The 25,836-nt window shown below is 36.2% G+C and overlaps 1 protein-coding gene across 2 annotated transcripts in view; it reads left to right on the forward strand.

Moving 5' to 3' along the window:
* Window positions 1-25,836, forward strand: part of LOC131033478 (protein SABRE) — a 278,075-nt gene that overhangs the window by 83,633 nt on the left and 168,606 nt on the right. The window contains exons 5-7 of one of the 2 annotated variants that reach the window (XM_057964713.2): window positions 9,211-9,445; window positions 14,474-14,644; window positions 14,828-14,905. In XM_057964713.2, coding sequence (XP_057820696.1) covers window positions 9,211-9,445; window positions 14,474-14,644; window positions 14,828-14,905 — 484 coding nt within the window. Of the gene's footprint in view, window positions 1-9,210; window positions 9,446-14,473; window positions 14,645-14,827; window positions 14,906-25,836 lie in introns of those variants that run through there. The other variant, XM_057964714.2, reaches the window with a different exon arrangement.

Genomic DNA, 25,836 nt, shown 5'->3' on the forward strand with positions numbered 1-25,836 from the left:
GGTGATCTTACCAAGTTGAAAGGAAGACCATTGGCATAGATGTGACATGCATTTTTTTGCTTTGCAATATCTCTTGCTTCCATTTTAAATGCTTTGTCCAATGGGCCTTTTTTTGCGGGAAAGATTGGGATTTTCTACTTCATCTTGTATAGCGGGTATCTCCAAGAAAGGATGATGGGAGGTCTTTTCTGGTAGTATATGATCTTTAGGTAAAGTCATTGGTGTTTTGCTTGCGGATGGATTAGCTCTTAGTTTTTCTCTTGCTATAGCTTGATCAACTTCTTGTTCTCTAATGAATCCAACTATTTGTGTTGCAGACAACCCTTGCTGATTTGGCCCTATACACATTTTAATCCTTTTATCAATAAGGTAACAAAAGTGACATCTCACTCGATAATACAAGCACCTATAATTGGTTTTACAAAATTCATATCCCCCACCTCCTAGAAGTTGTTGAAGTGTTGTAGTATAGTTCCATAAAGTGGATCCTCTTTCAACTTTAAATTTTTGGTTTTGAGTCTTGTAACCCCCACCCACTGAACTCAAATTTGTTGCCATGTTGATTTTTTTGCTATTATAAGAAATTAAACATTTTTAAATTAGATTTGTTTTTAAAAAATGCAAGATTACACAATGTAAAGGCTAATGAAAGTATGAAAAAATATTATAAAAAATAGTAGAACTTGTTTTTTTTTTCTAAAAAAAAAAAACTTGAATTTTTTTTTCAAGAACTTGAAAAATTTCGTTAAAAGCTCAAAGAATAGGATTAAATGCTTACCTTATATGCTTGAATCTCCTTTGTGCAATCTCTCCTCCTTCCTCAAGCACTCCATGAACAATCTCCTTCGAAAATAATCACCTGTCCTTCAAATTGCCAAAAATGAAAGCAAGAGAGAATGAATGAGCAAATGAGCATGTTTTAGGTTTAAAATATGTTATAGCGGGTGGATTAGGGTTTTTTTTTAAATGGCAAAAAAAGTATTTTTTATTGTTTTTTAGGTCACTTAAAAGTGGCTTTCCCAGTAGTGCCCCTAGCTTCACCTAGGTGTGCCCTAGGGGGCCCGGGTTCTCTGTGGGACTGCGTAAACAGACCTGCAGAGAACTTGGGGCCCCTGGGGTGCACCCAGTGTGAATTCAAGTGCGAACCGAACCCAGGCGAACCCAATCTGGGCACAGGCTGCAAAAGACGTGAATATGGTAACAATGATTAATAGGCATCCTTATTTGGATCTCATTTTGAGCATGGTGTGGTTTGAGGTGATGATAAACCCTTTTTAAGATCAAGCTTAATTACTAGAATGTTGTCAAATTAACATAGTAATGACATTTAGAACAATACAACATTGACATTTATATAGAATGCTATCAATTATAGAATTTCGAATTGGCTTAATTGATAATAAATGTGAAGAGACAAGAACTTCAAGCTTGCCTCTAATTGATTTAGTCATGGAAACTGAAAAATACATGTCATAAAATTTTGCACCAATTAGAACTATAAGTTGAGGTCTCAATGGCTCCATTACTGCCCCCACTAATTGTTGATGATTTATAGCTTCGGTCGGAGTAATCTCATAAAATCATATGTATAAGTAATGCTGATTATATCATCAACATGATTATTGATTTGTAAATATGTATATATACATATTAATATATGTAATAATAATAAGTGTTCTTATTATTATTATATATATGAATATTTATATATACATTTCATATGATTGAAATATTAAATCATTAATCATGCTGCTGATAAATCATTGAGATTAACCATGTTGAATCGATAAGTAATATCGATTATATCAATCACATTGTTATACCAAATTGAATATGAGCACCAAATTACTAAATGATCATAAGTATTGATTATATTGATCAAATGGAATGATCAATATAAATCGACCATCCACATTAAACAGTTCGATATTATTAATCGCTGTTTGAATTGACTATGGTCGATCTTCATATCAAAACGATTATGTGAATCGTTACATGCTGATAATAATAATAACCAACGATTATGAGAATCGTTAACTGCTGTTAACAAATAACAAACGATTATGTGAATTGTTATCTTGCTAAACAGTTATATGAATCGGTATGCAGAGAGGCATGTCAATGAAGAGACATGTCTCCACGTACGTGGAGGCATGTCTATTCATCGACATGTCTCCACGTACGTAGAGACATGTCTATTCATTGACATGCCTATACTGTGTGTTGTGACCATTTCACACATCGCCCCATCGCAAATGGGGACCCCCTCTTTTTGTTTGTTTTTTGCTCGTTGTTCGCCTTCGTTTTTAGGATTTTGTTAGTCAGTTCGTCGTCTGGATTTAGGGTCAAGCCTTAGGGTTTTTAACTTTTGTCTTTTCAGGCCAGAATCCAGTCGGTTTTGGGAGCTTTTTGAATTTCCTTTCGTAGGATACAAATTTTGAATGAAATGAATTCGCCAGAATGGTCTAATTTTCAATTGGAATGTTGATGCAGAGCTTAAATTTGTCTAAGTGTTGAAGATGAAATGTGAATTTTTGTCCAATTGAATATTTTTGACCAAATTTTGACTTTTTTAAGTTTTGATCCTAGGCATTTCAAATGATTTGTTTTCGCCTTGTGAAGTGTTAAAATGTGTAAAATCATGTTATTTTGGCCTGTAGGAGCAAAATCGCTCCTGTCCCTCAGTGAAGGACGGGAGCTCGTTTTCAAATATTTTACTATTCCTGCAGGGTCAAGATGAATTACGAATTGGAAGTGATGGAGAAAGGCGAGATCTTTCCATTGAATATAAATTGAAGATTTTCATGAGCACAGAAATGCCTCCAGGGGAAAAATCGCTCCTGTCCCTCAGTGAAGGACCGGAGCTACAAATCCAATTTTGCTTTGTCCTTGCAGGATTTTAACGTCTTGACAATGTGAAAAGGTCCAAAGAGGTGCATTTTATCAAATGAATATAACTTGAAGCGCTGTCGGGGAGATCAACAGGATAACAAGTCCGGCTTGAGTGAGGTCCTGATCCTGAATTTTGGCTAAGTCTGGAATGCCCTGATCCTGAATTTGATTAAGTCTGGAAACTGAAAAAACCTCCAAAAACTAGATTTTGCAATATAACTCCTGGAGGTCTGAAACCACTCTCAAACATCCTGAAAGTATATATGGAATATAACTTAATGTTCTTATACTTAAATGTTATATTCCATAAAAGTTATCCTGATAGAGAGTGCGAAAAGTCAAATTTCGCTCCCGTCCTTCACTAAGGATCCAGAGCGAATTTCGCTCCTGTCCCTCACTGGAGGACCAAGGCGATGCGCTCCTGTCCCTCACCAAGGGACCAGAGCGAAATTCTTCATAAGGTACGATCTGGGCAAAGATCAAGCAAATTTTATGTTCGAAGGCAAGAAAGGAGGTCAATCGAACCCGTTGAAGACAAATTGAAGATTATCAAACGTCAACAAAGGACCAAAATGCTTAAGTTCGCTCCTGTCCCTCAGGAAGGGACCAGAGCGATTTTTGTTGTAGATGATTTTCTCGCCAAATTTCAACCGATCTCAAGGCATGAATGAATGAAAGGAGGCATTGCGAATCCGTTGAATATAATTTTCGAAGGTGATGAAGTGAAATGAGGCCCACAAGAGCAAAATCGCTCCTGTCCCTCTCCAAGGGACCAGAGCGATGAGGTACGTCCCCTTTGTTTTCATAGTTTTGGCGCCAAATAAACAATTCAAATTTCCTTAAATGCTAAGTTCGATAAAATTGAAAATCTAATTTAATTAGCATTTAATATGGCATTGATCTTTTATTAATTATTTTTGCCTTTATTAAAATCGAAATTTGCAAATTAAAAAATGTAAGGCATTAATAATTAATTAATTAATTAATAAAAATCGAATTTGAAGCGCTACAAAGGGAGGTCGGCCTTGTCATTTTAATTTAAAAATCATTTTAAAAAGTGGTTTTATCTCCAAGTCGGCCTATATGGTAATTGTGGTGTGAGCGCTATAAAGGGAGGGTGGTGAAATCTTCATTTTCACATTATCATTCTTCATTCACATGCGATTTGAGAAGTGCGAAGTTGTATTCAAAGGAGCGAATTTCATTCCAAGCAAGGTGGTGCGAATCTTGAAGTTTCTATTGGTGCGAATTGTCAAAGGCATTGAAGATCACGTCAAGGACAACTCAAAAGGTGGCGAAATTGATATTTTGAAGAAAAGATCACGTTGAAGACTATCTATACGTCAATTTTGCCTAGGCAAATTTTTCTCATTTGCATTCTAGAGTTAGCTCTCTCCTGAGGTATGGCGATATTGGTTTTATTGTCTTGATTTTGAATTGTTCATCGTCATTTCCTTAATTTTGAATTTTGGAATTTTGTATTGCAGTAGCCCAATCGTTTTTTAGGAAATGATTAATAAAGGACTTATCATTAAGTTTCCTAAAAATTGCTCTCTAATTTATGTTATGTATTGCAAAATCATGGTACTAATTTTGAAATGTCTTGTAGGCATCAAATGGAGATCTCATCAAAGAAAAAATCAAGCCGGATCAAGGACGGTCTTCGCCGGGACGATCAAGCCAGGACAGGGGCGACCTCTTTCAATCCAGCGTTCCAAGGCGAGGTATATCATCTTCCTGCACATCAAGGACGCAAGGAGTTAGAACAAGGGCTCGTTGAAGAAGCAAAATAGATCCAGATGAATTAATTAAAGCAAGTTTCTCAACAACATCAAGTTGAATATCTACCAAGTTCCAAGTGTCAAATGAGGTGGCGTCCTAGTCATCATTTCTCCAATCAGTGAAGTCCATCTCAGCATGTCCAGATTCAATGTACTTAACTCATGGAAGGTGGCACAAACTCCGATGTACCTACCCCGGCTATCCATTGGTCGATTTTTCTAAAAGGGACATGTGTCCAAGCAATACAATTTTATCATTGGTCAAACATTAAATGTTATGTAATGGTTGTAACAAACCCTAATTAGGGTTTTCATTGTAAAATCTTGGCCATTGATCTTGAATTGATCTAAGCCATCAAATTGTATTGTGGGCACTATATAAGCCCAGGCATTTCATTTGTAAAGGCTAATTAGCAATAAATTAGCAATAGCTAGAGAGTTAGAAGATAGTTGGAAGAGTTAGAATATAGTTGATAGAATAGTAATTAGAGTAGAATAGGAGGACAAGGCAAGAAATTGTTGCCATTGATTGTAAACAAACTCCATTTTCATTGAAGTAATGGTGAAGCGTGTCGTTTCTTGCAATTTGCATGGTTTCTTGTTGAGTTTTCAATCTTAGATGGTAGATGATTAGATGAATGAAGGAAATGTGATTGATTGATGGTGGAATTCGTACATCCATACTACTAGCAGTTTGTTGATTGCAGACTTGCCTTGTGTAGTCAACTGGAATAGTTCAACTTAAGCTCAATTTCAATTTGTTGCCTCTTCATTGATATGCATCAACTTGGATGGTATCTATGCCTGCGGTGATGATTTGAACATCATAAAGCTCCCTTAGAAGATCGCACTAGTCTTGTGTAGATGTTCCATTGATGTCAAAACAAGATCTAGTTAGAGTTTTGTCAAAGATCAATCATTGCTCCTACATTCTTAGTATTAGGATTAGATCTTCTCTTCGCCCTTATCCTTTTTCCATTTTTTCAAATCCAAGTCAGTAAGAGCCTGTGTCCAGCAAAGCAGATTGGAAGTTCAATCATCACATGTAAGTCCCCTTGTGATCCCAGCAAATCACATCATACCACTGGAGCTTGTCCACACGTAGAGACCCTACATCAAAGAACCTTGGAGTCTTCCTAACTGATCCTTTATGCGAATCTTCAGCAGTTAGAGACTATTTTCTCAAGAGAGGATAAGATGCCTATTGGTATTTTATTCTGTGTATGATGGTGTACAAAATACACGTCAACACTGTGATATATATATCATGATAGAGTTCGATTCTAAAAGGTAAGTACAGAAATCGAAAGTGCAAGCCAATAAGATATCAATCTCCTTCATTTTGTAGTTCAGCAAATACTTTATAAATTAAGTTGTGTTCTCTTCATACATGCAGCAACCTGCACATAGAGTTCATAGTCATATAGCTTAGTTGTGAACCAAGTCATATAAATAAATTTAAAACTACTCACATATCAAATCTGATCCAAAATTTAACACTAATGCCCTCCCTCTAAACCCCTAACCGCTAACCTGTAACCAACTAATCAATTCAATAATTTGTTGTGCATGAGGATGCTAGTTTGCAAGGTATGCACCATTGATTTTTTTAGATTGAAGAACAAGAATCTAAAGATCATTTGCTTACATCATGGGGCTTGCTGGGTAGGCCTCCCTTCAATTTATTTACCAATTTGTTTCTTTCTTATAGCCCTATTATTATATTTCTTTTTCTTTTTCTTGTATGATGTTTCTATTCACTCTATAATTATTTGATGTTCATTTCATTTATTGTAAGGGCTATTCAAAACACATTTGTGTGATTACACTACAAAGTAGAAATAGAATTGATGGTGATTACGTTGCTATTTCCTGTTGTACCTTAAGATTGATGTAGTAGATGTTCAATGATGTAAAGTCATGACTTGAGACAACATTAGGGTTTTGACTCTTGCGAACAGAAGGCACTTGTGTGTGAGTGGTAATGCCATCCTTAATATTCATTTGCATTATGGATGGGATTGCTCAAATACTAGTTGTAGCCTTTAGTTTATTCATGTCAAACTGCTATACTTAGGGATGCTTTAGAAGCAAGATGAAGACTTTGTGTTGATGTCATCAGGCATCTCTATCTGACCATCCTTGCATGAAGGATATGCTATATTACTATAGCATTCTAGATGCCTCATGATGGTGGAGGTAGTGAACTCATGCCATCTAATGCATCTTGCACTAGGAGAAGGCTTACTGTTGAAGAGTTGCCATATATGTTGTTTGGTCCTGCTTTATAATGAGACTCATCAAGTTGGACATTCAAATTAACCCAAATCCATCCAATTGCTCTTGTAGTGACTGAGAATTTCCTAGGAGCGTGGGATAAAGTTCAGAGGAGGTGAGAAAGATAGCTAATCAGTTGTAGCTCATATTATGGTCTTTTGAGTTACCTCAACAAAGTCCTTTCTCTTCAGCAGTTGTTTCAGGCATGCGATACTTCATTCAACCATTTCATAGCTCTATCGAGTTGAAGTCCAAGGCCAAGAGATTACATTATTAATAAAAGGGGTCAGTCTAAATGCCATTGCCGACGTTCTGTCATTAAGTGCTTTAAACTTTATCTGCATAGAAGAAAGCAAACAATGATGAATTCTCTCCTATGATCCTCAGCTCTGCAGCAGGTGACAAATGCACATGGTCCCATCATAACCAAAGATGAGGAAGGTAACCCTGCGGATGCCCTTCAACAGTTTTCCATAGCTAAGGGTTCCTAATGCCAGTGGCACAATTTTGAGCACTAATCCGAAGGGGTGCTATTTCAAATGCTAATCCGAATGGTTAACCCCAGGGCTAATTTGCATTCTGTTTCTCAATGTTATTTATCTGATACTCAGACCACTGGGTTTCTGCAATCACATCCTCAATGTTCACAATGCTTCCCCTTTATTGGCCGTTATGATTCCCAATTCCTTAAGCTACCTATCTAGGGGTTCATCTATCTTTCAGTTTTATCCAGAGCTTTTGGCCCCAGAGAATTTTGCAGTCTACTGGACTCTTGGCCTTCCTGCCCATCAACTGAAGCTCATATGCATGGTTGACAAAATGCATCTGGAGATTCTTCACAACAAACATCTGAATCAACAATGATGAGATATGCTATGATGACTGCCATCCTTGGTTCGATGGACACAAGTCAGAAATCACTGGAGAAATCTTGGAGATAATGCGGTTCATCATATCCTGCTTGAGAAGGTTTATTATCATGTTATTCTTTAATAGCAGGAGAAGCATTCATTCCAGTAGACATGGCTGATGGCCAGATTCTTTTGGCTAATTAAGTTAGTTCAGAAGTGTATATTCCTTTGCTCATGCAATATATAAACATCAGATGCTACTGCTTTTTCTTTGTTTTATAGTAACTTGCTTAGTAGAGATGCCTAAACTTGTACTATTACAGGGATCAGTTTCCACAGCTGAACATGCATCTTAAATTGTTATACAGATTGTCTTGTATAGAATTGGTGCCTAATTCATCACTTGTTTGATAAAGAAGAGTTTTCCTTGTCTAATATAGAATTGCCGCCTAATTCATCAGTTGTTTGATAAAGAAGAGTTTTCCTTGCTCTATTAAAGGCTTTAAAGACTGCAAGTTGGCATTAATTGTGAATATAATATGCAAATGCAACTGAGCCAAAACCTTAATTTGATTGTGTTTGATTTGGTTGAGATTGGTGATTATAAGGCACATGGCAAACCATTTTTTGAAGAGGGGCATTTCAAAAATTTGAAACTGGAGTTTGTCGCTGAAGAAAATTTGGTGAAAGTGATCATATTCATGATCAAGCTTGCACTTTGATTTTGTTTGATTAGCTAGAGTTTGGTGATTACAAGGCACTTGGTAAACCACTTTTGAGAATGAGCATTCTGATAATTCAAAACCAAAGTTTACATCGAAGAACAAATTTGCCAAACGTGACCATACTCGTTATGGTACTTTCAGTTTGATTGTGTTTGATTAAGTTGAGATTGGTGGGTTAAGGCACTTGGTAAACCACTTGTTGAGAAGGTATAATCTGAGAATTCAAAACTGGATCATTTAGTGTAGGACAAACCTATCATAAGTGACCATATTTTTGAAAGTGATTACACCTGATTATTGGTTGCATCCAAATATTACAAATAAGTGGAAGTACCATTTCATTACAGAGAGGTTTCTTTCAATCATCATTTTCTGCTTAATAGATGCTTGTTCATTTTGAATGTGAAAACAATTTTTATGGAAAATTTTATTGTTTGGATGACATATTTAGAAAAAATCATCATCAACAAGAACTGGATACTTTGCAGTTGATGGTAACTCTTCTTCTAGATACAGAATTGGAATTCAAGTTCAAAAGTAGGGTAGACTATGGGGTGCTAGGATTTGATAAAGATAAATTATTCTCGTTAGCTCTTTTATACGTCATTTTGATACATTAGCAGTAATTCAGAAACTTATCTACTGCATTCTAAACATTCTAATGGTTCCATTATGTGGTTGTAGGGATGGAGTGACTATTAGACATGTTGAAGGAACATGTGGAGAAGTGCTGGTGAATTTGAGCGAGGATGCATTTAACACTAGAAAGCCTGCTAAGGAATATACAGACGATGGTAGTGCAAGCAAAGATTTCAATCCTGAATGCACAGAAAAATTGGAATCTCCAAAAGTGACAAAAGCAGAAGAAAGTTTGCCCATGTCATCTGCTGAAAAATACATGTTGGCATTCCCAGAAAAAGTAAGTGTGCTAATTATAATGCAAAATAATCTAACATCATTTTCTCCATTATTGAGGTCATCTTTTCAGGGTTGTGTTCCTCAATATAGAGATAGTACACACCGAGCATGGCACGAGATAGTATTAGTGAATCTTTCAAATAATACGAAAAGTTTGGGATTTCTTGATTCTTTTGAGAACATGATTTCAAAGATATGCAATTATATATTTAATACGAAATATGAATCATGATCTATGTTCCCTGGGGACACATCCACACCATTTTTGACGTGTCCCCATATTAGGGACATTTTGGGGACCTGGGGATGCCTTGGAAACGTCCTTCTGCTGTCTCCCATCAAAAATAAATTGGCTCTAATATCTCGGAAATGTCCTGAAAATACGGAGACATCCTGGGGATGGCTGGCTGTCCCCAAGACAATTGGGGATGTCAATGACATCCCCTGAGTATCCTCAGGACAGCCAGCCATCCCCTTTTAATTACACTAAATTTTCTTTATAAAAAAGGGTGCAAAATATATTTAAAAATATTTTGTTGTCCTTTTGTTAGTCCCCACACCATTCATGGCACTAATTGAGAGATTTTGATCTGCAAAACAATTGATTTTCAAGCTCCTTTATGGTGTATGACACATGTTGTCAGGGTTGACTTTGCAAGATTTCAAAGCAGTTTGCAGCCATTTCAATTGGTAAAATAACAGGGTTTTAATGATAAGATCAGGATCATGGAAGACCTTTATTAAATAGCAGGATCTTCCATGATAAAATAGGTGGTGTTACAATCACAAGATGCTAACTTCTTGTCTCTTTTTTCGACCACTACAATTCTGAAAACAATGGAGATAGGCTCGTTGATTGCACCAGTTCTTTGCGAGTTCAGTGGTAGTAGCATATTTTCTATGTTTTTTCCATTTTGTAGTTGAACTTGCAGCCCTTGGCCATTTTGTTGTAAATGTTATGTAGTAAGGATCTGTAATGTAATATGATGAATGCCTTATCAATTTTATTATATGAATATTTGAAATTTACCTACTTTTTAATAGCTGTCCCCTTTGCCATCCCCTGCCGTCCCCTAAAACGGTCTCCAAAAAAATCTGTCCCCAAAATGTGTCCCCCCGTCCCCTGCTGCCGTTGTCCTGGAAACTTGATCGAACATAGGTTATGATGAATACATAATATCTAAGATAAATAGAATTTTCCATGTCTATTCAGAAAGTCTACCAGCATTTATAAATCACATTTAAAATCTGATGTTTAGTGTATTAAGGGTGCTTAAACCTTGTAAGGGATTGAGGGGTTATTAAGGTAAGGTGGGTAAATTGGTGATGCCAGGACATGACAATAAAACTGTCCTTAGACATGCCATGGACATTTGAATACAATACAGCATTTGAGACATACAAAACAATGTTATATGAGGATCTGTAAAGCTGGGAATCAATTGCTTTTCAGTCTGCAGTTTTTGGGATCTTACCTTTCTCCTTTTCATTTGAGAGTCAAGAATAGGGTAATTCCAGTATGCACAGGTCAAGAAGTGTGGAACCTAAATCTATTTGTTTTAGGTGTAGCAGCAAAACTCTTTCTCAGGATTAACTTGGGAAACCAAAAGACAGAGATTTTCTCAATTTATTGGGGTAAAGAGAGAGAAAACCAGGATAGGGTTAGGCTTAGGGAAAAACAGAAAAAAATTGCCACATAGATTGTAAAAATATAGAAACTTGTTTGACTCATTTTTTAAAATTATCTTGATTTTCTGGGTAAAAACTTCTCATGGGGGACATGAAAAGATAAATTACAATTTATAGCAATTTTAAAAGATTAAATGATTATTGCTTATATGGTTTCTGTACATGTAAACAATACATTTTTGTTAGGTATAGTTTGGTAAGAGGTTATGTTACATCTCATCTAATCATAGGTTGAGAAGCTGGACAAGGGTGAGATGCTAACAAGTTAGTTTTCTTACAGCTTTACTGTTTTCAGATGGTATGCATTAGCATGTCTTTATCTTGGGTTAGGGTGATTGGCATTGGTTTCATCTAGCCTCTTTGTTCAATATGTTTCTTAAGGGGAACAATACATTTACAAACTGGATAATTCTTCTGTACAACTTTGTTAGCTTGGCTTTGTTTTCTCTAGGGGACAATCAGTTCTCTTTGTTAAAATTTGAACCAGAATATAGAAAAAAACTGAGAACAGAAATAAAAATGAAACACAAATACACAAGCCCTTATCCTGGGAAAACCCTCCACCTGAGGGTGAAAAACCCAGCCCACTCAAAAATGAACTTTATTATATCTCTGAAAAATGAATACAACTGATGATAGTCTTAGATTACTATCAATCACAATAATATAAGTTTGATTCTCTACAAATCAATCATAATGATGAACTCAGATGATACATCTCACATACGATCTGTAAACCTTCATAAGACTGTGAACTCTGAATGCAGAAAAAACACATAATATATTTAATCTGACAGACGCAATCACAATCTTCTTGACAAATGAGAGAAGCCGATCATAAATCTATAAAATTGCTGAAGAAGAGCCAGCACGAAAAGAAAGAACGATGAATATAAAGTATCGGGAATGCCAGTAAGGAGACACACAAAGGAAGAGGGAAAGGCATGGACAGTTACCTCTGCACCGACAGCCACCTATACACCGACAGCCACAAATATACTGGCAGCCACATCGTCTTCACCGACAGTCACAGCAACATGAAGGGTCACCGTCAGTCATCAAAGCGATCAAGACAAGAAACTGGAAGCTATTGAACCGATACAAGAAGAGATAAATAAAGAACATTGCAATGAAAATCTCTCTTGCAGCTACAATACAATACATCAACACTCTTTTATTAGAAAATTTGAAAAATTGGTTCTCTTTAATTAGCAAATTTGAAATAATTTGAAGAAAAAATGATCCTACTAGAACTGTTCACAATTGGGTGTTTTGTGTACGTGAGAATTTTCACACTTGTTTTAAATATTGTTCTGTCTGGAGCTGTGTTCCACGGGGACCCGTAGACTGCTCTAGTATGCCTGTCCTCGTCCCCGAAACGTTTCGGGGACTTGGGGACTTCAAGTTTGTGATGTCCCCTAAAAAGTAATACTTTCTTTTGGAAGTATTTGAATAAAAATAAACTTTTATTATTTTATATTAGTCTTTAATTTACTAATATATTATAATTTAAGTTTAGTTCTTTTATATTTGTAAACTATTATTCAAAATTATTATTCCCAGTGTGTTTAGCGGCAGTTGATGGAAATTGGTTTTCCTACGGGATTTTTTTCCCGATAGAAATAAACCATTGTTCGTTGAGACTGGTGTGCTGGAATTTGAAGAAGTATGCAAATAAATCTTTCTCTGAGGTTTCCGGAGAGATATTAAGAACATCCTTTTGCCAGAACCCCCTGGCCTATTGGATTAGTTAGTGTTATGGTATCCGCAATGGAGTCCACAGTGGAGTTTGGTCAGAGGAGCGTCTGAACTTTCTATTCACACAAGTGAGTTCGAGATGATCGTGCCGTATCTGAAACGTCAATATTTCCAGACGGAGTCAATGTAATTCATCTCCACGAATTCATTGTTGCGGAATCACGATTAAATGGTTGCGGAATTTGGTCTACTGTCGGCATTGGTAAAATGTCGGGTTGAATAGTTGAGATTGCATTTTCGACAGAAGCAAGGAAGTGTGTGTGTCTTGTAACAGAGAACCGTGAAATAATCATCCAACGATATTTGGCGTGGAGAGGTAACATATCGTGGCAGAATTACCAGATGGTGTTTGGTTTACATGCACAGGAATTAATTCCTTACTCCATCAGTATTTCCGGTTCAATACAAAAGACCCGATATCGGAATTTTATTCAAACAATGTGCCAGCATGGCTACCGACAACTGTTTGGCGTGCTATCATTCCTGGAGGTTACATGGTGTGAGTTCAACGTGCTGGAACTGGTGAATTCATTGTAATTAACAATTGGCTTTCCATATCATTTCCTGGTGCACTGTTAATATAAGATACTTCCAGAATGTTATTTCAATAATTGCAAGCTATTTTTGAATCTGTTGAGAAAACGCTATGTTGGAATTAGTTTCAAGTTTGTTTTCCTTCTAAACAGTCTAAGTTCTGCTATAACTGTACAAATTCCGAAATACTTATTAATCTGCAAAACAAATTCCAGCTGAGGAATTTTACAGAGTTCCATTGCCTAAGTCAGCCCCTTATACTACCAGTGGCTCAAACTCGAGCTCTGATTTTGCTACAGACCTACCAATTGCATCTGCCGATTAGGGACAGCCACATATTTTCTATATTTTTGTCATTTTATAGTTAAAACTTGGAGCCTTTGGGCATTTCATTATAATTCTTTTATAATAGTATGCACATTGACAGTGAAATAATTTGAATTTTGTTAATTTGTTTGTTAATGCTCATGTGAAATCTCAATCCAAGTCTAATGTTATGTATTAAGCTTCTACAATGTCTATGACGAATGCTTTAACAATGTTATGATATGAAAATTTGAATTTGTCTATATTTTCAAAAATTTCTCTATTTTTTAATAGCGGTCCCCTACCATTCCCTAAAAAATGGCCCAAAAGTACCCCTGTACCAGAAACGTGTCCCACCGTCCCCTTTCATCCCCGTCCCCAAAACTTGGTGGAACATAGGCCTGGAGGAATGCACTAGTAGTTAATACAGGTGTTTATGTTCGCTGTAAATGATGATAAAGCTGGTTGTTCCATTACATTTGCATTTACCTTTATTAGTCTCCACTTACTTTTTGGTGATAGCTTTGTAGGTAGCACACCATATGACTGGAATAAAGGTCTTCCTATGATCGTGTATCTCTGTTTCATGCAAGACAATGGCTTATTGATGCATTTTTGGTTTTTTAATTTTATGTCAGTTTGAGTAACTTGGTCCTTTATTAGTAGTAAATATCAGTGCTTCTGTTTAGGAAGCTTGTGATGAGCAATATAATTAACAATTTTGCATGTTTTTATTTGGAAGGTTAGCTTCAGTTTGCCAAAGCTGAGCATGACCTGCTTTTCCAGTGAAGGGCTACGAGTTCAGAATAATATAATGGGTATTCAGCTACGAAGTACTAGATCAAAGATTCCTGAGGAGATGGGAGACAGTGTTTCACATTTAGACGTTCAAATTGACTGCAGTGAAATGCATGTTAGCTTCTGCATTGCTCTCTTATCTTGTTTGATGAGGATGTGTAACAAGACATCTATATATCTGTTATTATGATACATTAGAATGTTGTTTGTGTTGTTAATGCATTTAACTGTGAGAATATTGTTTGTTGATTTTTTTGTGGAGTAAATGAATGCTGTCTTTTGGGGGGCTTCTTTGCAGTGTCTAAAAGAGGGTAACACATCCATTTTGGAGATATTGAAGGTTGTAGTATCAACATCCTTAGACATTCCAAGGCAGGTAAATTTCTTTTCCATTTCAACTATTTGCATTTGAAGAAATAGGGTGACAATTTTATAATTCCCAGGGATCACAAATGTTAAACATTTTGCTATATATATTCAGTTAGTTTTATTTCTTTGTAGAAGTAAGTCAAAAAGGCACCTGAATGTCAAAACACTATTATTTTGCGATTATTTTTTAACTTGAACTTCGGGTTGTTGGAATAATAGTTTATGGCTTTCAGTTTTATGGCAAGCAATATACTATGTTAATTGCAGTCAATCTATGATGTTTATGGACCAGGTGCTGTTTTAAGTTGGTACATACATTACTAATACTGGATATTGTAAATGTACCTTTAGTATTACTTAATAATATTGTTTTCAGTTTTTTTTAACTCAGGGAAGAAATGAAGTTTGCATTTCAATATAAAACAATTGCCTCTTTAGCTCAGGTGATCTGTCACTTTGAAAAAAAACCACAATATATGGAATGATTTGCTTTAAGAACTTCTTATAAACTGTCTACCACTAACATCCTACTGCTGAAGTCAACAATTGAGGTGCACAAAAAACTATTGTTCAACCTGCTAAGAGCAAATTGTAACCAAAGAGCATTATGGGACTGCATTTTTATGGCATTGAGTGCCCAGAACCAAAATTGGTCACCAAATCATCAACTGTGAAGCACACTGAACACAGAAAAAAGGCAGCACAAAGGAGATCATAAGAATCTACTACTTATCTGTCTAGCTGAGGCAGTTATCAGAAGACAATATACTGTTCAATTTTCACCTTTGTAACAAGTTAATGCCTTTTGTTCAATGGTCAACATCTTCAACAGGTACTGTTCTTAACACTTTTGTTCAATGGTTGACAACTTCAAAAGCAAGTGTTCTTTAGCTTTCAATCTCAGTTGTCAGGGCATCTTATTTATATCGACAATGTCATTGGGTCAGGTGTGTTAATATCGATTATCAAAGTGTTGAGTGCCATTCTGCATGTTTTCTAGTCATGCTAGATATAACAAAAAATGCTTATACTGCTACTGGTTAGTAAAACTAGAACCTGAATCACATTTTACAGTTTTCTGTACATACACTCCACCTGGCATCAGTTATCCATGACGATGCAAAGACCTCCAAATAATATTGAGTAGATGTCAAGTAGCGTTAAGGCAGCTCATCAGTTATGGAAAACCATTACATGGTGTTATCCAGATACATAATCTTATGTTTGACTGTGATAATATATATTGGTACCAGCAAAAGAACAGAGAGAAGTTGCAAAAAATTCTGGACATGCAAAGCACAACACAACATGGGAATTCCAATAGTAGAAGCTATATTAAAATGGAGAGCACACTGAATTGCAGATTATTCCATGAAAGATAAAACTAGCAATTGCAAATTTAGGAGGTGCAAGGGATGTGCTGATAGGAAATTCAAGGCAATGTGAAGAAGATTAGGAGGAATTGTAGTAACATTAAGATGATTAGGAGAAATTAAAGCATTACGATGAATCAAGGTGATGAATACCTAGAATACTTAATTTAACGAAAGATTTATTTAATCATATACTTAATAAATATCAGCAGTGTGATTTATATATATGTTGAGACATGGACCAGCTAGGACTCGAACCTAGGACCTTCCATACGTTGCTGGAGTGCTCTACCACTGAGCTACTGGCCCCTCTTGGACCAGTTCATCGTCGGTCCGAGTGTGGCTTATTTCCAACACCAACACCCCCCCTTAAGCCACACCTCTCATGTGCTTGGGGATCCTAGCCTGGACCTGGCTCCGATACCATGTTGATTTTCCCAGGTTTTATTGGATGTATTTTAATGTATTTATCTGATTCAATCTGATACTTGCATTCTTGGAATTCTATGTGTACTCAAATTGAATAACATTATACTATATATATTCCTTTGGAGAGGCACGTCCTTTAACGGACATGTCTCTCCTTTAATAATAATAATTTAATCAATATTATAATGTTTCATCAATCAATTATTAATTTAGAATAATATAATATATTAATATTGAATATTAATTTTTATATGATTAATAATAATATAATAATATAACATAATAATATATTATTAATAATCAACATATATTATATGTATTCTAAATGATCATTCAACTGAAGCTACAAACATTAACACTCCTTCTTAGCTAGGGAGGATGATCAGACATAATGTGTAGTGATCTCCCATGTCAACACTAATGGCCCTCACCATAGCTACACAAAACATAATTAACACTCCCTCTTAGCTAGGGAAGATAAAATCAATGCAAATGCATTAAGTCTAGATTAATTATGGAATAGAGAAAATATTATCTCACTATGATATCAGGAAGTATGGTAGAAACAAGAATATCAAGGCACGTGATATTCACCATAACTCAAAAATATCATCTCATGATATTGGGAGTATTTGCATCAACCATATGATGCCCATCACAGGGGACCATAGTCTCAAGGTGTGAATTTGCCTCCGTCGGCGATTCTATTCACAAGCTCTTGCATGGACTGCCTCTGTCGGCGATTCTATCCACAAGCTCAAGTTATTGTAAGATCGTCACCTTCCAATAACCTCAAAAATACAAGTGGAAATCATTTGGAAGTCGTCACTTCCTTATGATTTACACAGGGCCCATAAGGCATTAAATGATTTCATTAGTATAATAATCAATTGAATCAAGTTTTACCTCATAAGTGTTTCACCTTCAATAGTGAAAATCCCTCTCAATCACTATGATCGAAATTGTCACAAGTTGACTGAGCCATCTGCTCCCTCTAAAACTCAAGTTCTTGTATCAACCTCTTGTCCTCTTTTGAAATGTCAGACTCCCTTTGCATCTGGTCTCAATCATCAATTCGTTTATAAGCATCAATTTATTTCTCCCTTTAATTCGATTTTATTGTGCTTTCGTCCTTAAGTTTAAAACATTTCCTTTCATAAGGTGAGCCCATATAAGAAATATCGCGCATGAGTCATCTCTCATCATAATTCCCTTTGAATGATGTAGAATATTTTCATAATTTTGATCAACACTTTCATTATGATCTGCCACACACAGTCATTAGTAACTTTTGCAATTTACCAAATTTATCCAATCTCTTCAGTGAGATATTAGAAAATCTAACTATAAACATTTCCTCCAAGTTATAGCGAGATCCAACGGTTAAAAACAAAAGATATGACATTTTTCCCAAAACTGCTAACCCTAGGTAGGGTTTCAAGTGACCTGCACCAAAGTCGTCATATCTTGCACAAAACTGAATCAAATTTGATGTGATAAACATATTTGAAAACTAGAAACACAGATCTTTCCATCCATATATTATAGTCCTCATTTTGAGGCCAACCAAGGGCCGTACAATGGCATATTTCAGACTGAAAATTCTAAAAAAAACTGAATTCTCCAACCCTCTCCAACCTCCAAATTAAACTTCACAAACCTGGCTCTGATACCATGTTGAGACATGGACCAGCTAGGACTCGAACCTAGGACCTTCCATACGTTGCTGGAGTGCTCTACCACTGAGCTACTGGCCCCTCTTGGACCAGTTCATCGTCGGTCCGAGTGTGGCTTATTTCCAACACCAACAATATAGATCAATTGAACAAACAATACCAACACACATATCCTCTTGTTCCTCCAATTTCTTATTTCATGCACAGGAGCAGGGTTCCCCAAGAAGCCAGGTTTGCATGCCCCATTGATTGGGAGTTCCTTATATAGGTAGGGGCTATTTGTGATTTAGGCCCCAATGAAGAATGAACTGTCTTCTAATGAAAATTATTTATTCTGCAAGTATAAACAGAACATTGTGAATTCTGGTCAGTACGGAATCAAAGACTTGCAATTACAGCTATAAATATCACAGGTTAACAAAATAATTTCTAAATATAAGGTTAAGTCAGAGTTATTTTAAAAGGTAATTGTTGTATATACCCAAATAAATAAAACTTATTTTAGATATAATGAAGCATTGATACAAATCAGATGTGAATACATCAAATTTAATTTGACAGCTTTCTAATATAAGTTTTATGTTTCAAAAGTTTATATTTTAATGTTTTAGAACTATAGACTTTCAACATTAGCTGTTAGGTTTTAATAAATGCTTTGGGAGCATAAACACAGAAATCGGAAGAATACTATTTTGAAGTGAAATTGAAAAAGGTAAAAAATTAACAAAGCAAATACAAATCAATGACCATATCAGCAGACATGAATGATATAAAAGTATTTACATCTTTATGGTGAATTGCAAGGTAAAAATTATATAGAAGCTTAAATGGATGTTGAAGGAGTTCTGAGCTTACTCATTTGTTGTTTTTGGTTTGATTTATCTTCTCCTTGTAGAGGAAATTCCTAGATGTCGCTGCCTTTGGTGGTGACTACTTCCATGGGTTGTCGTGGAAATGATGCCGTCTGCAGAGACTGCATTGATGTAAGCCATGGCAGGCAGATGAAGGCCATGCTTTGCAGCTTCTCTAATTGCATCTCTCATGGGCATTTCTGCTTGCCTAGTGATTGTCATTGCAGCCTCATTCACTGCAATTACACTAGGCAGAGTTTTGGTTGGAGATGACGATTTGTTGGATTTTCATGCACAATAGTTTTGCTAGGCTGTGGGCATGTCTGCTCACCACTCTAATCTTTTGCTTGTGTTTCACAATTTAGGAAACAACATGAAATAGTCTTGTTTCCAATCAGGTAAAGAATTATCCCCACAAAGTTCATTAATACTAGGGCATTATGTGTAATTTCCCCATCTTGAGATAGGATTTAATAATAAAATTAAAATATAACAGAATAAAAATTAAAATTAAATTAAAATTAAAATAATTAAAACTTCGTTAAGTTTAATGAATAGTTAAAAGGCATGTAATGAAAAGTTGCGACTCGCTCAAACATGAGATATAAAAGGGAGAAGAGAACTTCATTTGAAGGGAGGGATATGGAGAAAGGAAGAAAGAATGGAGCATGTGAATCAAGGAAGAATTAAGGGAAGAAGAAAGGAATGGGCAGTAGATAGGGAAGTGACTCTTTCAAAAGGGTAGAAATTATGAAGGGATGTACCCTTTCAAAGGGTGCTAATTGTGAAAGGTTGTGACTCTTGCCAAGAGGCAGACATGATGAAGAGGTGTGACCTCTCCCTCACATTGGAAGATATAAAGGGGAAGAAGGATCAAATGGAATGGGGGGAATGAAGTGGAAAGAGGAGATCTAGAGCAGATTTGGAGCAGAAGTATATGGAGGGATCTGAAATAAGATCCAAGGAGGAAAGAAGAAAATGAGATACGCAGATCTAGAAGAAGAAGATATGCAGATCTTAAATGGGATGTATGCAGATTTGAAAAGCAGTAAAGACAGTTTTAAGAAGGGATAGATAGGCGAAGATTAAATAAGAAGTGGGAGGGCAGCAGTTGTTGCCAAACAGATGTATCTTTTCATAACCAAAGGGTGTGACCCTTTTTCTCCATGAAGGGTATAAAGTGAAGGAGACATCATTTGAAGAAGGATTGAACTGAGAAGAAGATCAATCTATCCATTCAAGGGAGCATCAAGCCTCATAATTGATTTTAGAATAATAAAGAGAGGAAGCCAGCAGACTTGATAATAGTAAGGGAAAGATTTAGGGCAATCCCAAAAGGGGACATTACATGATGACTCTCTTGCTATAAAACTTCAAAAAGTCAAAAAGGCAGTAAACATAAAGCATTCATTTAGTAGCCTAAAGATGCTTCATATCAGGGAAGAGTTCAAAGAATACTCTTCATTTTCTACATTTCATATGGAAACCTCATCAACAAAGGTTCGAATTTAGTTTGCTTAGGGTACAAACTTACAGGCATACCATTATTTGATCATGTCATGGCGAAGAGATGTGCAGACAACAAAATTAGTTGGGGAGCTAGATAATGATTGAACATTAACAACCATTTACTGTTTTTTAGATTATATTTTTTTGAATTTGACTATATAGATTTTTATTGCCAATGTTTCAGATCAAACTCCATGATCCATTATTAGTAGAGAAACGGGACTCGCCCGGACTCTCCTAAACTTGGCGAGTCCGAGTCCGAGTCATGCTCGCTGAGTCTCTGGGGCTCGGACTCGGACTCGGACTCGGACTCGTCTTAGTCTAGCGAGCAAACTCGCCAGACTCGCCGAGTTGGCGAGTTTGGCTCAAACTCGCCAAACTCGGCGAGTCCCAAGCCTCAAACTCGGCTACTGACTGGGTTACTAAAATGACAAAAAAAATACATTTTAAAATGTTTTTTTAAATGAATGGTATCGTCTTTGTTCACTACAACCTTCGCCTGAGAATGAGAAAAATTAGGGTTACAACATGTCAGCCAATAGAAAAATAACACCCGACACCTTTATTAAATAATAAGTTTTTTTGGCCTCACGGGGCGTTGCCCCTCGACCCCGCAAGGGGCGATGCCCCTTGACCCCACCTTGGGGGCACTACCCCCAAACGCCCGTCGAAAAATATGGGGGGAAACTGCGTCGATAGAAGTAGGGAAAATTTAAGCTCCGAGTCTGACACTGATTGGATCGACCAGGTAGATATAGAGGCTGAGACTGTAGCCATGGCAGAGGAGGAGCGGAGAGCACGAGCACAGATAGGAGATTTAGAGGCAGATAGTGACATAGATGTTCCTGATGTTGGTGAGCATGGCATTGTGTCATGAGGAGCGGCTATGGTTGTCGAATCATCCAAGACCTACCTTAGACGCCTTCGTAGGGGGTCGGGGCCGGAGGGTGCAGGCTCCTCTGAGCCATAGGCTTGTAGTTGTATTTACCTTTGGTATTTGTATGAAACATTTGATGATGATCATATGATGACATGGATTTTTTATTCCATGAGTTTTGTAATATTGTATACATTTGACAATATTTATATATCTATGTTTGTTATTTCCTTCAGCTACAATTTGTGTTTATGCTTATGTGATTGATGTATAGTTGTGTATGTAATCAAATGAGCCGAGTTGGATGATGTTATTTGTCTTTAAGGTGTATTCAATAAAGGGTGCCTGAAACAAGTTTTAAATCTTTAAAAATCTCTAAATTTCTTGAGTTTTTCACTTTCCCAAGTCCAGCCGAGTGTGGAGCCGAGTCTGACACCGAGTCCCGAGTCCGAGTCCGAGCCGAGTCCAAGTCCCGTTTCTTTGATTATTAGGTTATGAAAGCAAGAGAAGAGAGAGTCAATATCAATTGTCAAGATGTAATGTTGTCAGGGCCCTATCCTAGCAAAGCCTCTTACTTTGATCTTTAGTGCACAAAGAGAATCAGTATTAGTTGCAGATGGAAAGACTGAAATAGGTTAAGAGGAAGCACTTTGCATGCAATTGTAGGAACTTGCTACATTGTATTTTATCACTATGGTTTGTTTTTGATTAAGTCAAAAACCGGTTTTGAAGGGAACAAGGCATTAAGCCTAAGAAGATCACAAGATCAAACTAGCCCCATAGAAAAACAAAAAGCAATATTACATCAAAGGGGCATTAGCTAAACAAACCAAAATTACAAAACCAGATACCAAAAGATAAAATAGGACACAGAAACACCAGTAGAACCAGAACCAGCATAGGGACAGCAGAAAACCAGCACTACTACAGCTGCTTCATAGACTGTTCCATCTCTTTTTCGATCTCAATCATAGTGTTTGTGATCTTTTTAAGCTTCTGAAAGTTATTATTATTCCATGTCTATGGTAAAATTATTGTTTGGATGTACTTAAACATCCATCGAAACATAGAATCATATATATCAAATGAATAACTCGCTATAACTATAGGGAAATCAAGATCAATGTTTCTTTGGAGCTTTAAAAGGAATTTTTGCATTTAGCAATCCTACTCTCCGAAACTAAATAGGTCAGATAAACATCCTAATCTTACTGGAGATACCAAGATCAAATGAATTTGACTAGAAAAAAGAGCTTTTGCAGATATTAATGCTACGAATCATGATAAATGTTGGAAAAGCCCAAATTATTATGGTTTCATGGCTTCAAACATAATCGTAAGGGTTTGGGTATTTCAAGTGCTCAATCATTAGGGTTTTTTTGCTTCAATGTTAAATTGTCAATTTATTTGACCATTTTCAGCCAAAATGGACTTCAGTGTTACTTGGAAATGTGTTTCCAGCCTAAAGGCCCACGTTACGGAAATGGAAACCATTTCGGGGACTTGGGGACGACTGGAAACATTTCCAAGCCGTCTCCAATCCCCAAAAATTTTCGGAAATCGTCTTGGAAACTTAGATACGGTCAACCTTTTCTTCAAGGACAGTTGATCGTCCCAGGGATGGATGGCCGTTTTCGGCGGTAGCTACAATTAAAAAACGATTTTTTACTAAAAATTATTTTTCATTATTTTTGTTTATAAAAATTATTAATGAAAGCAATTAATTCTTTTTTAATAATTATTAATCTATAAATAATTATTAATATCGAAAGAAACTGAGCGATTAATTTTATTTTTATTTTTACTTAGCTATCGATACCATATTATTGATATCTATATAATATTATCAATATCATATATGATATCAATATTATTATATTGATATCATATGATATCGATAAAAGTCATACTTAGTTTTAAAGAAAATTAAAAAAAACATTGGCAGAGCTTTCACGACAGCACTCAACAAGGGAAGAAATACAAAACTAGTGAAGACATGAAGTGTGAAAGGTGAAAGGGTTTTTTGATTTTGGTCTGAGCAAGGAAAAATAAGGAAAAAGAAGAGTATGAAGTGTCTGATTCAAGGATTTTTAAATTAGAATCTAGATTCTAATTTATAAATGTTATTATGTTGCTATGATGAATGTTTAATGTGTTACAATGATATATAAATTTCAGATTTCCCTATATATATATATATAGAGGTGTCCCCTGTTCCGGGAAAAAAAAAAAACGTTCCGGAAACCCGTTTCCTCGTCCCCCCGTTCTAGAGACTCGGGGTAACATAGATGAACTTATTATAATCCAAGTATACGAAACAACTAGCAACTTAGAATAGAGCATCAACAGTAAAACCTAAATTTCACTTTGTTTTTTAGTCGATTTTTCATTCATGCAAAGCAATTGCAAGTAAATCTGCTATATATATATATATATATATATATATATAGCCGTCCCTTGTTCCGGGAAAAAGACAAAACGTTCTGGAAACCCGTTTCCTTGTCCCCCCGTTCCGGAAACCCGGGGTAACATAGATGGACTTATTATAATCCAAGTATATGAAACAACTAGCAACTTAGAATAGAGCATCAACAGTAAAACCTAAATTTCACTTTGTTTTTGAATCAATTTTTCATTCATCCAAAGCAATTGCAAGCAAATCTAAGGTGTGGTAACTATGTCAAAACGAAGAGATCGCTATACCTATCTACCACTAAAAGTATGCCCAAGAGATTGGAATCTCTAAAGAATTGCTAAAACTGACATTACTTGCAAAGAAATGGTGTCTTGAATAATTTTCCAAAGCTCAAGATCTTGGTCTTCTTTTCTAGGTCTTCAAGCTGAAAACTTACAAAGCTCTCAACTTAAGTTCAAAAAATTACAGATGCACAAAATCATCCCTTGCAACCAATATCTTTATTTCCACTCTAGGGGAATGCTTCTCATCCTGTTCACCACATTGCAAACATTCTTTTCCCCTACCATAATCTCCTCTAAAACAACAGCTTTGGAAATCTGCTTGGGCAATAAGCTCAAAAGTATTGTCTCTTGAAAATCCTCTTGGGGCCACAGACTCAACAATATTGTGTTTTTGTTAGAGCACAACGGTTGAAGACCCCAACACCTCAGCCTACAGAAAATCTGCCCCCTCTAGAGATCCCTACAAACAAAATGTTGGAAAACGCAGTGAAAGCATTATCTTAGCTTTAAAATATGAGGCAGTGGCTAGTGTCATAATGTTATCTTATGAGATCTCATCAATTCTTGGTTTACTTGGTTTAATTTCTTTGGATTGTGAATGAATTTTCTCATTGCCCATTCTATAATGTTTTAGTGCTTGTTTTAGTACCAGAGATAAAAAATTCTTGAAACTAGAGAGCACAATTAGAGATCTGGAAAATATTAGAGATTTAGAAATATTTATATATTTGAATCTTGTTAGTACTCACAAATATCGAGCCTCGAACACAAAAAAGAGTGAAATCTTCACTTCTGAAATCCAACAGAACATCCAAATAATCCTTTTTATAGTTGTTACATTGAACAGTTTGGCTGGTGGCAGCATCCTTTTCTGTATGAATATATTGGAAAATTCATACATGCCTTATTATGTGTGGCCATCTCATGGGACATGCCATGGGGGTTGAAGAATCATAGAAAATGATAAAAGGTACACCAAATTAGGCATTCTGCTAAGCTTCTTCCTTTCACAGATGATATCTTTGCACCCTAATGGAGCTTAGAAGCTGGATTGTGTGGATTGAAGAAGCCTGTGCTTGTTGGTGTTGGAAATAAGCCACACCCGGACCGACGATGGACTGGTCCAAGAGGGGCCAGTAGCTCAGTGGTAGAGCACTCCAGCAGCGTATGGAAGATCCTAGGTTCGAGTCCTAGCTGGTCCATGTCTCAACATGGTATCAGAGCCAGGTCCAGGCTAGGAGCCCCAAGCACACGAGAGGTGTGGCTTAAGGGGGGGTGTTGGTGTTGGAAATAAGCCACACCTAACAAATTAAAAGATGTAATGTCCCCAATCAGACAACCCTAGGAAACAAGCAATTTTATTTGAATTTTTTAATTTTTATTGAAAAGAAATAACAGCAAACAGCAAGTACAAAATCCGATCACAAATTTCAAACCTTTATTTGCACAAATCATAAATACTGGGATGATAAAAATACTTAGTTTCGGAAGTATGAAATGCTACAAAAGATATTCAATTTCTT

This window comes from Cryptomeria japonica, chromosome 9, assembly GCF_030272615.1.
Source record: "Cryptomeria japonica chromosome 9, Sugi_1.0, whole genome shotgun sequence".
NCBI lineage: Eukaryota > Viridiplantae > Streptophyta > Pinopsida > Cupressales > Cupressaceae > Cryptomeria > Cryptomeria japonica.